This window comes from Epinephelus lanceolatus, chromosome 12 (assembly GCF_041903045.1).
Source record: "Epinephelus lanceolatus isolate andai-2023 chromosome 12, ASM4190304v1, whole genome shotgun sequence".
In the NCBI taxonomy this organism is placed as follows: domain Eukaryota; kingdom Metazoa; phylum Chordata; class Actinopteri; order Perciformes; family Serranidae; genus Epinephelus; species Epinephelus lanceolatus.
In genome coordinates this window covers 31851529-31863928 of record NC_135745.1, presented here as the reverse complement: position 1 = coordinate 31863928, position 12400 = coordinate 31851529, and the positions used below count along the sequence as shown (strand labels likewise).

The following is a 12400-nucleotide window of genomic DNA, read 5'->3' as shown; positions in this document are numbered from 1 at the left end:
ACATTATGCCATGTTTCGTACTTAACATCACGTCGTCAGTAACGTCATGTCATCACATTACGTTCAGTCAGTAATGTGACGTAATATATGTAGGTAAGTTAGCAATTGTACCTATTTTAAACAAAAATTAAAAATTATTTTTGCTAAACCTAACCTAACTGGTATGAGCACTAATTTTGGAAACCCTCCTGTGGGTTGGATTAGAGCATAGGAAGAAATGACATACTCTGAGCTCAAGGACTTAATTTTTTTCCCCTAAGTTTCATTTCGTGGTTTTTTTTTGGGCAGAAAAGTGGTGGCAGGGGAGCACTCCATCCCATTTTGTTTCTATGACAACAATATCTTGACATTAATATTAGGTAGTTAGCCAACGAAATGCAAGGTTAACAAAGGGTTGACTACACAGTTAACAATTACCTCAACAGCAACATACAGTGTCCGGCAAATCTGCCTTCACAAATGGGCTTTTCTATTTTTGTTGTGATCGTTTCCGACTGGCATATCATACAGCTTGGGATAGACAGTAAAGGAGTGACAGTGGTGACACCAGCACCTTTCTGAAAAGTTAAGAGATTTTCAATTAGAAGCGCTTGGAGCAGCCGCACCAAACCCAGGCTAACCTCACATGATAGGCCATATTAATTCACACATTTGAGGCAGTATCAACCCACTCACCTGGTGTTGCTACACTGGATGGATCTGACCTTTCATCTGTCTTTTTCGTAGTCTTCTCCTTTCCCCCTGCCTGTGCACTTGGTGCTTGGGTTCCCTCCTCATCTTCAGTCCCTGCCAGGTAGTTCCAAGGCTTCCAAATGGATTTGACGATCTTTGAGATCACCTAAAATAGCAAACAGTTGGCTCAGTGATGCTGCCTCAAATCTCGGAATAAATTTAATAAGCTTAAACCCAGACTGACCTTCTTTTCAGCAGGAGTAGGGTGGACAGGCGGGCGGAGAAACTCATCTGAGTCGGGGCCAGGCTCCAGCGGCTCTCCCCAGTCTAAGAGGCTCTGTCCTGGCATTATGTGAAGGGTCACAAATGACCCTGAAGACTCTGAAGACCAGGGGTCTGAGGCTGAGGACACAATCAGTTTGATTAATGTCACAGAGCCACATTCTTTGGTGATCAATACGCATAATTAATTCAATCTTAGAAATCAGTCTTACATGGATCAGTGCTGTGAAGGTCCTCCTCTTCAAGGTCAACCAGTCCTGTCCAGTTTGAAGGAGAAGCATCTCTTTCATCCGAGGGCCCTGCAATGATGTGTTTCAAAAAACATATGTATTGCAAATTCAACCTCATTGTATTTGTATTTACCAGTTAGATGGCTGATTCTTTGATTAATCAGCTGGTTCATGCCTCTACAGATCTGTTAATCGTAGACAAATATAAAACCTCTGGTAGTGGTGCTTTGCTGTGTAGTCACGTCAGGACTGCCGGTCCCTGCGGAGTCTGCATCACTTGAGCCTGTGAGGTAGCTCCAGGGCTTCCACAGGGAGGTGTAGATCTGAGAGATAGAGCCCGAATTCTTCACTTTACCTGGGAAACAAGTTGAAGAGATTTGCTGTTCACATGGCAACTCTGATGGATTCTATCCGGTTTGTGTTGGAGATTTGCTGTGTTTTAATTTTGCAGCAGTTGGCCGACATCAGTCAACACAGAGAACAAAGGCTGAGCATCTCGATATTTAACCCCAACACTGTTTTCTTTCTCCCTCTCTCCCACGGCTGCTGTCAATCTAGTTTCACAGATATATGACGGTGGGATGGATAATGTGGATCAGAAATCAGCGTTGCCATAGTTACAACAGTGGGAATGACATTTATTGTCATTGTAACAACATTAATAGGACTGAGGGCTTCCACAGCAACATACACACTTCTGTTATGAGCGAGGTGGCAGCAATATAACTATTTGACTTTTAGACATTTTAAGTGAATATATGAACCATTATTTCATATTATAATGAAACATTATTGAGGTTATGCTGTAGTTTCACTGTATTCTTGTTGAGTGCTGTAACTCATTTTCCATCATCAAAAATATCACAAAAATGCAGTCAGTGCTTTTCCTATTATGGTTCAGTACCTCTGTAGCAGTAAGCATCATATAGGGCTGTGGTGTTGTCAGTAGTGCTGTTCGGTGGGACGGTATGGACTCCTGACCGGTTCCCTCCACAGTCCGGGCGAGGCCAGGTCACCGGGTAGCGGACGCTGCCATCAGACAACCAGCCCGGGGCGCAGCTGTCCAGGCCAGACTTCCAGGCCAGATAAAGCTGCCCCACTGTGGCCAGCTGGCCCCCGAGGGACACGCAGCGGTCTGAGGCTGAGGACAGAGACAGCCTGCCTGGGACCGAGGAGTGAAACACTTCACCTGGAGGACGGAGACATGAGAACTTGTCAAGAAGCAGATGATGTCTGTTGGATTTCCAGCAGGGAGACACCAGGGCTAAATACTGTATCTACATTTGTGGACTTAAAAATCACACATAATATGTCTAATTATATTGGTACCTAAGGGATAAGGCTGGTTATAGTCTATATTTTTGATAATCTGGACCAACAAATAGACCAAAACCAACAATGTGGTTCCCTGCCCTGTGTAGCACTCAGCCTATTGTTTGCTAATGAAGTCATAAATCTTTAAAAACAGACTGAACAAATGTATAGTTTCATTTTTTAAAAAGGTTCAGTAATTTGCTAAAACAGCAGTTTTTAGCAAGGGTTACTCAAACAATAATCTCTACAAACATATATCTGCATACGTATACAGAATCTGTGGGCAACATGACAAGAGTTTGGTATCATCAGCATATTTGTAGTATTGCCCAATCACATTTGAGCGGAACGCATTGGCAGAAATGCAATTTTGCATCCCGTCGACTATGATTTAATGACAATTTAGCATTTTATTTGCTTTTTTGGAAATGTATCTGCATTCATATACAGATATCTGTTTATAGAGATTAGCCGAAATGACTGTTGCATGTAAGAGGAAGTCTTGTCCCAGATATCAGCTTGCTACGTTTCCGTACTGGCCCTCACCAACAGAGGCTTAGTCAGACAGATAAGCGACAGGACATCTTACAGCTTTGGATTAGTAAATATTTGTTGCAAAAAATCTTTTGTCCTCTCACTTTATAGAAAGTAAGATTTAAAGGGGCTCAATGCAAAATTCAGAGTATATGTATTGTTTCCACATGGTTCTCAACTTGGAGGTGGTTGAGCTGGTGGCTGTCAGCTAATCGTGCTAACTCCACAAACAGCACTAAACTCTGCAATATTTATTTATTCCCCCATGTTAACCTCACTGCAAAATGTCTTTGTCTATACCCATACATATATTCATATATACATATACTTTTTTCCATATGTGCATAAGTGAAAGGTGTATATAGTGTAAATAGTATTGAGTGTGCAGTTGTGTCTCAGTTATGTATTTTATACTTTTCTAATTCAGATATGTATGTTTTTGTATTTTATCTTTATTCCATAAGTATTCTTTTGCCATTCAACCTGCTTTTTTATCTGTGTCATTTGGTGTGCCATTTTAGTTGTATATCAGTATTTTTATCTTATCTTTTCTTAAACAATAGCTGACAGAGCTAACAGTGTTAACCAGGGGGAACCGGAAGGTTGGTGCTACGTTTCCGTGTCAGGGATGTCCTAATATCAGCAGTAACTTCCGTATGAGTGCAGTGCAAAGCAGTGGCAATGAGCCAGCATTCACTGACATGTACACATGGCTGTACCACAACAAAGAACAGAGAAACTCAGATTACAAGACACACAGAGGGAGCGTGACTTCATTCCCTACTCAGGATGCCATTACTCGACTATATATTTGATTTTTACATAGCAAAGAGTGGGTTACTGCAATATGAGCGCTCTGAATGTTGCATACAGCTCCTTTAAACAAAAAGAATATTGCCTTTAATATTGTAGCAGAGTATGATGCAAACATCAGTGTAAAAGCCAAAAGATGTGACAGGTTTTGATGTGTTTTGTGTGTGTGTGTGTGTGTGTGTGTGTGTGTGTATACCATCCAGTTCTTTTGCAAAACAGTACACATCAAACAGCTCTTTCGGGTCCCTCTTCCCATAATTCCTCACTCCAGCTGAGTACTCCTTGTGTCCATAGCAGCCAAGCTCTGGCAACTGGACGGAATAGCTGTGGAGACAACCACGTGGGAGTCATAATGGGAATTAACCTCTTTTTCACTAATCACAGGAAATAAGTCTCGTGAACATTTAGCCATATGAGCATTATCTCAGCTCACATATCAAGGCGTTAATTCTCATAAAGACTTTAAATGTCACTTTAGCATAAATTCTTATTTGCATTCTCTTGTAAAGGTTAAGAAATTAGAATAAATTAAAATACAATTAACAGCAAAGAAACAACAGCGGTAAAAAGAACATGAATCTGAGGCTGATGAAGTGACAAAACAGAAGAACTGAATATTAATTTAGGCAGCATGATGATCCAAGAAGAGAGAGAACAAACTGTACACAAAACAAAGCAAATTCAAATTAGAGAATTAGCAGTCGTATCAATAAATACAGTAGTATTCAAAGTAGCTAATTCATTGATTGATCAATTTGATGAATAATTAAGTCATCCAAGTATTTTTTATAGTTTGACAACTTTGGAAATACAAATATTCTCTTTTCTTGTTGAGCGTTACATGAGGGATTGATTCCACTCTCATGTCGACCACCAGCAGCCAGTTAGCTTAGCTTAGCTGATCCCCCACTAATTTGATAATCTGATATTTGATTGATTTGTGTATTCAGCTCTCTTGTGTGCTGAATTTATTTACTATATATCTAGTGTGTCCTGCCATCACCTACACCAAGTTATAAGGACTGACAGCACAGTGCACGGGCCATGTGCTTTTAAATTAATCAGCGATCTTTGGGTACAGCCCTAGCCCAGATTCATGTGTAGCCATGACAGTAGACAATGCTTCAAATATGGATGTGGCTGCAAAGAAGCTACAAATTCTAAAAAATGGATGCTTCACACACATCTTTATACAATACAATATTATACAGTCAGCACAGTTTTGAGGTGTACACCCAAGATTAGTGTCACAAATTCAGTATTCAATCAAATGTCTCCTCTTCTGTTCCTGAGATATAGCATTAAATAATGGCCAGAAAAGTGTTTTTGCTGAACATTATGATGTCACAGTGAAGTTGACCTTTGACCTTTTGGATACAAAATGTGATCATTTTACCCTATTAGACATTTGTGCCAAATTTTGTCATAATTAGCATATGAATTATTTAGTTATGGCCAAAAACATTTTAGAGAGGTTACAGTGACTTTGACCTTTGACCACCAACATCTGATCAGTTCATCCTTGAGTCCTTGTGGACGTTTGTGCCATTTCTGAGAAAATTCCCTCAAGGAGTTTTTACGATATTGTGATCAAGAGAATGGGAAGGACAGACAGACAACCTGAAAACAAATTGTAAGAGCCAGGCTCGCTGTTTCCTCCTGTTTCCAGCCAGTATTTTTGCTAAACTAAGCTAACAGGCTGCTAATAGTAGCTTTACACTGACCATACAGACATGACAGTAGTATCAATCCTTTCACCGAAATCGCAGAAAGAAAGCAAACAAGCATATTTCCCAAAATATTGAACAACTCCTTTGAGCAAAAATTACTAAAGTTCACGGGTTCCAGCTTTCCACATGTGAAAATCACTTAGCTTCCTTGATAGCCAATTGTAAATCTTTGGGTTTGGGACTGTGAATCTAGCAAAACAGGCAATTTGAATATAAAAATCTGGACTAATCAATTCAATAAGAAAACAATCTGCAGATTAATCAATAATACACATAATCATTACCCTGCTTCAAAGCACTGCCTGACTCACTGCGACTAGTGAGCAACTCTACATGGGTGCAACAAGCTGAAGGAAGATATTGAACATCTCCTCACCGAACAGTCTGATCGTCCAACCAGCCAGCTGCACAGCTGGCAAAGCCGTCATAGTACGCTGCCCACAGCTGGGCTGGCGTGGCCATCTGAGCCGAGTTCTCCTGGCAGGCCCGCTGGGCATCAGCAAATGTGAGGGCGTATCGGGTGCTGAGAGCCTGATAGTGAAACACCACACCTACACATGTAGACACAACGACAGGTGGTGAGGTGATTGTGAATTTATTAGAGGGGTAAACCAACACCGCCAAGTTTAAAATCAATAAATCAGCGGGATGTGATCAATAAGCATGTTAATGTGGCCACAAACAGATCAATCTAACATGATGTGAGTCTGAGCTGAAATTTCACAGATGGGCACACAGAAAAATTAGCATTGGTATTCAGTTCAGACTCTTTAATTAAAAGAATTACACAATTAGTCAAGTGGAAAACTAGATAACAAAAACAACACAAACACAGAGAGCAGTGAGCGACATTAATTAAGTCAGTCATTATGATATTGATATGGTGAATCAATGTTATTAATGTTTAATTAAATAGAAAAGCTGAAAAGGGTTGGCAGTGCTCCTGTTCTCAGGTTTATCTATCTTACATTAGCACAACAAGCCTGGAGTGCAAAAACTAAAAATCTATAAAGCTAGAAAAAGAATTTTTAAAGTCTTTCAAGTTAACACTGCTCAGTCCATCAGCAACGTCTCCTCTTAGTTTAACTGTTTCCTTTGGGGAGCTGTGGCACTAAACTTTTCTCACAGTGAAATCTCCCATCAGTGGCTGCTGCTCTTACCGGAGACCACCAGGGGCACAGCGTCTCTCTCATAGTCGTTGCCCATGACAACCTGACAGTGGTAAGTGGCTGAGTCGTTGGTACGCAGACTGGAGATCTCCATGGTAGCATTCAGAGGATTGGCAGTGTATCCTGGCAGCATGACGCGGCCACTGAAAGCCTTATTCACCTTGATTACATCACCTTTGGCACAGAGACAAAGGTTTCTTCATTATGAGTGTCTATTGGCATTCTGCAGATTTTACAGATAAAACATAAACTTATAAGAGGCCCTAAATGCACAGATTGAGTTAAAGGCCTGGAAAACTTATCAATGGGCCTCTTACGATTAGTGATTGGGTCCTATGTAAACACACAGTTGTCTGCCAAACACAGTTTGGGTCATTTCCCACGATCGACTTTTGTATTTGTGTTTTTGTCTTTACTTTTCCCACTGGTTGGAAGTGGGCAGGACTCAGTTGGAACAACGTTAAGCACGTACTTCTGTGGGCCAATCAGGATTTAGCAATACTAAATGTGTGCTCAAACTACATCCACGCAGTCCTGACGAAGCACATTTGTACTGTGTTTTTGAGAATTAAATTAAATTATACACAAATTAAGTTTTTATTTCTAACGTTAAATTTAATTGCTTCTCATACAGTCATTAATATTTAACTTTAGAGTGACTGCACACTCACTCCAACTTCCAAATGCAACTTTTTAGAGCTTTTATTCTTACTAAAAACAGCAGTCTGCTGCATCTGAATCCCAGGCTGATAAGAGCAGTGAGACTGAACCAAAACAGTAAACTGAAATGCATCAAAACATTAAAGGGGTCCTTGATAGAAGAATTCAATCTGTACCTTGCCTTGACTTTGCTAAAGATCCTTCCACTCAGGAAGGTTTGGAGCTTTTACATGTACAGTGGAAAACCTCTACTGTATGTGAGAATTTATCTCCTATGAATTCCAGCAGCTGCTCTTGTCAGCTTGTTGAGTTCTCAGTCATTGCTTCATTTATGAGGCCTTCATTAACCCTTTGAAACCTGGAGCGACATCACTGTTCTTGTGCTGCTTTCAGACACCTTTCACATGTATTTAATCCTTTTAACACTGAGCACATTGGCTTTTCTTACAAAACATGGGGAACAAGGCAAAGAGTAGCCTTGAAAGAAGAGTTCCACAAATTGCAAAAAATCAATAGATTAAATAAAGTATAATAAAAATAATAATGAAAACATTTTCTTGTTTAATTATTTGTTTTTAACTTTCTTTTTTTTCCACTATTTTTTGTTTTTAAATATCTCTTTTTACTAATTTCTTGCAAATGTTTTAGGTCATCTTCTTCTTCTTTCTTTGCTTATTGCCTTCTTCCCATGTTTTTGAAAGAAATCAAAGGGTTTCAAAGGGTTAAATACCTCAAGCTGAGGAGAGCTGCAGAGTGATAATTATTTGTGAACATACACATTGATATCCACACTGTATACCTGTATTTATATTGTGTATTTTTCGGGCATATTGCTCTTTGGATACTATAATTATTATTTTCTTTTTATCTTTATCTCTTGTGAAACCTTTTTATCTTTTATCTTATTAATTTCCTTATATTCTTGTATTCATATTTTTCACTTTTAATACCTCGTGTTTCATTGTCAAAGTCCCTCTAAAACAGAAGTTAAGAGCGTCTTTAGCTTCTGTACTTTGACAAATTTCCCCATGAAATGGAACATTTGAGCAGTGTGCAGTTACAAGAGGGATTTAAATCAAATCCTTCACATCTGATTGGACTGCTTAAAAGTGGGTGGGCTTAGAGTTAATCGGAGCTACAGCAGAGCCAGCAGAGATGACTGTTGGCTCTACATGCGCCTCCCGTTTAAGGGTTTTTTTGGATGAGTTTTTCCTTATCTGCTGTGAGGGTCCAAAGGACAGAGGGATGTTTTATGCTGTAAAGTCCTGTGAGGCAAATTGTGATTTGTAATATTGGGCTTTATAAAAATAAAATTGATTGAATTGATAGATCAGGAGAGAGATGAGATAGATGTGAACATATTAGACCTCAGCCACATTGTGGTGGAAATGAAAAGTTTTGCCCACTGATATCCAAAGGCACATCTCTTCCTGTCTCTCTCCATATTGCTCTATTTGCAGCTACAACCCTCAAACAGTTAAGTGACTGGTGTGTCTCACTAGTCGCCCAAAGTCTCATTTGATTGGATGAACTTTTGTGAAAACCCCTGAGTGCAGAATGAGTCATCAAATATATGAAACCATTTCACAGACAGAGAGAAGACAGGGATTTTGATGTCATAATACACTGATACTGATTTTCTGACATATATTTGGCATATAACAAGAGATAAATGATCAATTAACCAAGGAAACAGTTTTAAAACTGGTAAAATGTATTTTCCATTTCACTGTGTCTTTAAAACTGCATTCAGAGAGGACGTCAAAGCATTTCATTGTACAGAGAAACTTGTTTCAAACTGTGGATATGACAATAAACATTTTGACCTTGACCATCATCATTTGATCCAGTATTAATATAAACATATTCATTAGAGCATCTTTTCAGTGTACCCTCTAAGCACTAGTAGAAATGTTATCTGACTGAGCAAAGTAGAGTTATGTAGGTCTGATCAGCAGCTAAACTAGTTCATCATGTCTTTGTCTTACCTTTAGCAGAAAGCACAATCTGCTCCAGAGGAGCGCCCTCTCCTTTTGCTGGTACCCTGATGCGGGTCCACAGGAGGTGGGGAGGCTGGCTGGAGGAGCTGGTCTGGAGGGTGAAGACACAGGGGAGGACGGCTTTGCCTGCCAGCGTTTGTTGTACTGTGGGATGGGTGATCCTACGCATGTTCACTACGGAAGAGGCTGCGCCTAGAGAGGACAGACAAAAGAACAAGACATAATTAGAATATGCAATTAAAAATATTGGAGGACATTTTGTTTACAAGAAAGGAAAACAATCGACAGTGTATTGCATGTATCTACCTTTGGACTAGTCCTGCAATGCAATGTATCTCCACAGCAATGTGTCAATGCTAGAGAAGGTCTGGAAGCACACATTATCTTTCTGCTGTAGGGAAAAAATGCTCTGGCTTGTTTATATTTCGTTAAACCAATCACAATTGTCTTGGCCCAGGATGCAGTGACGGTGCTTTTGCAAAATACTGTCTGGGAACTCTGCTTGGTGGAACATTTGCACATGAGGAGGCGAGCACTGTCATTAATATGACTGATTCTCCACAAAAAACCCCACACTACAAAAAATAGTAGGCCTTACAGACATATGTCAACAATGTGATTCAATTTTTAGTGATAAAAGAGACAAACATAATTCGATATTTAGGGCCCTTGAGGTGAAGCATGACTATACTTAAGCTCTGGAAGAACTCACTCAGTGATTGTATATAAAGATGGACAATGCATTTCCACTTCCCTCGAGTGTACAAAAATGAAGCTAAAATATCCTGACAGCTGCTGCCATCTTGGCTGGTGACATCATTCGGAGAGTTAGCACTGTAGCGATCTCTGCAGTGTCAAGTTCCCACTCTGACCAATTGTGATCAGTGCCACTGATACCAACTGACGCACACAGCTGCTAATCATGACCTCAAATCCCCTTTTTATAGCATCAAATACCTCATTATAACCAAAGTTATCAAGAAAACAAGCTACTTCACTTAAAGGACAGAGTGGTGCAGGATTGAGTCCTAAAACCCCAAAATGAGTTAGCGTTTTAGCACTCCTGGTCCCGTGGTCTTAAAGTCAATGGATTTTTTGAATGGATTTTTGGTTAGATGTCTAAAAAAAGAGATTACAGAACGTCATCACACTGAACACAGCATCATTGTGGTGGCGATGCTGAAGTCATGCGACCGTGGTGTAGTTCGTTTACAGCTTAATGTTAACTTTTTATTTATGGTGATTACATTTAGGCTTCAAAAATCATAATAGTGGTGTTAATTTGTGATGATTATCTTGCCGAATGAATATCATTAACATTTATTTGCCACAGAGCTTCTTGTCTGCAATAATCCAAAATCCAATGGAAAAATCCCATTGTTTTTTTGTCAACGAGTTTTCATCCCAGCTCTTCAAATATCGCCACGTTGTCAGTGGACTTTAGCGTCTAAATATGATGCGGTAGGTATCCTCCTGTGTCTGTTGTTGACATTCTGTGACCACGTGTCAATTTACAAATGTTATATGCACTGTGTCTTTTCAAAGTACACTTCTGTTTTCACAGGAAATATTCAGTTTCTGCTTGTTAGATGCATGCAGTCGTTTTCAAAATACACTTAGAACATAGGAAAATAGGTTAAAACTGGAAGAAACATCATGGTTTGGCTCAACACTCACATGGGGAGTGAACAGCTGCCTCCTGGGTGAAAGTCTGGGGTTTGCTGGACCCATCTATCTCCCCTCCTGCCCTATAGGAGCTCTTTATATTATGTTGCTGCTGGCTGTGTTACAACCTGACATGGTCCAGTGGCATTACAACCTGACGCTGTCCTGCCACCGCCCGGTGTAGAATCATACTACAGTCAAAGCTTTATTGCATCGGCATCTGAGGCCGTAAACACTGACAAGTAGGTAATGAGTACGGGCTGGGGAACAAGGGTGAAGCTAACTTCAGTGTTGGCCTATAACCAAACGTCATCACTGCACCCTGTAATAAGTCCACTGTTTGATTAAATCCTGTACAGTACTCTCCACTACGTAGTAGAGGAGATATATATACTGTAGAAAGTGTAGGCTGTACTGTAGCTTCTAACCAAGGTGTCTGCTACAGTAACAAGACCTCAGGGATTCATTAGCAATTTCACACTCATGTTTCCACACAAGAACAAGGAACCGGTTTTATCATTACAGCAAAAGAACATAATGCTGACCCATTATCGGGATCCCAGCCACTCACACACAATTAGATACACACACACGAGTAGAAACACGCACACAAGTGACCACAGCAGCTCACAGGCTTCAATTAATTATTTCTTTTAATCTCTAACCTACTCTCTCTGTGTTCACACAAATGACTCTGACTGTCACTCAGACTAATTAATTCTGAGTTATTTCACGCAGAGGGAAGCATCAATGTAAATCCAATGTCAACGGGAGAGTTAGGTCCATGGTGCTGCAGATTGATATCAGCAACTCTGTCTGGTTGCCATGACATACAGGTTCAATGTAACCATGACAACAGTGTCACCTATACAGACAAAAACATTCCTGCCGTTTTGTTGCTTTATCCTCCGTGCACCTGCTGTAACATACCAAGAATGATTATTTTATTTTATTTTAATTCACTTTATTTTATTTTATTTTAGCATACTTTATTTAGTAGCAAGCTGACATTGTATTTCTCTTACACATAAGAAGACTTTTCCAACCATCAAAGTTGATTTCCTTAAAATGTAATTTATTTGCATATCATAATGACAACTTGGCTATCACCATGACAACTGAGCATACTCCATCCACTAATGAAGGCTGCGAGATGGGGTTGAAATCTGCAGAAACCGCTGGTTAAATGACCTTGAGTTAAATTTCTTTGTTGAAAAATGATCAAAAACAAACTACTATATACTCGTTAACAATCCACGATAAGTTAATGAGCTGTTTCTGCTCACAAAATCTAAAAGTAACATGGACTGTGGGGCGCAACGGTCCCTGGC

At 39.8% G+C, this 12400-nt stretch overlaps 1 protein-coding gene across 1 annotated transcript in view; it reads right to left on the bottom strand.

The window, feature by feature from the left end:
* The window catches only part of LOC117272474 (neurocan core protein-like), a 63814-nt gene that overhangs the window by 32536 nt on the left and 18878 nt on the right, over window positions 1–12400 (bottom strand). Inside the window, exons 3-11 of the mRNA XM_033651418.2 lie at window positions 9393–9596; window positions 6736–6918; window positions 5952–6126; window positions 4042–4169; window positions 2089–2373; window positions 1396–1539; window positions 1167–1253; window positions 917–1074; window positions 676–838 (exon numbers count right to left, since the gene is read on the bottom strand). Of these exons, the coding sequence (XP_033507309.2) occupies window positions 676–838; window positions 917–1074; window positions 1167–1253; window positions 1396–1539; window positions 2089–2373; window positions 4042–4169; window positions 5952–6126; window positions 6736–6918; window positions 9393–9596 (1527 nt within the window). The remainder of the gene's footprint in view (window positions 1–675; window positions 839–916; window positions 1075–1166; window positions 1254–1395; window positions 1540–2088; window positions 2374–4041; window positions 4170–5951; window positions 6127–6735; window positions 6919–9392; window positions 9597–12400) is intronic.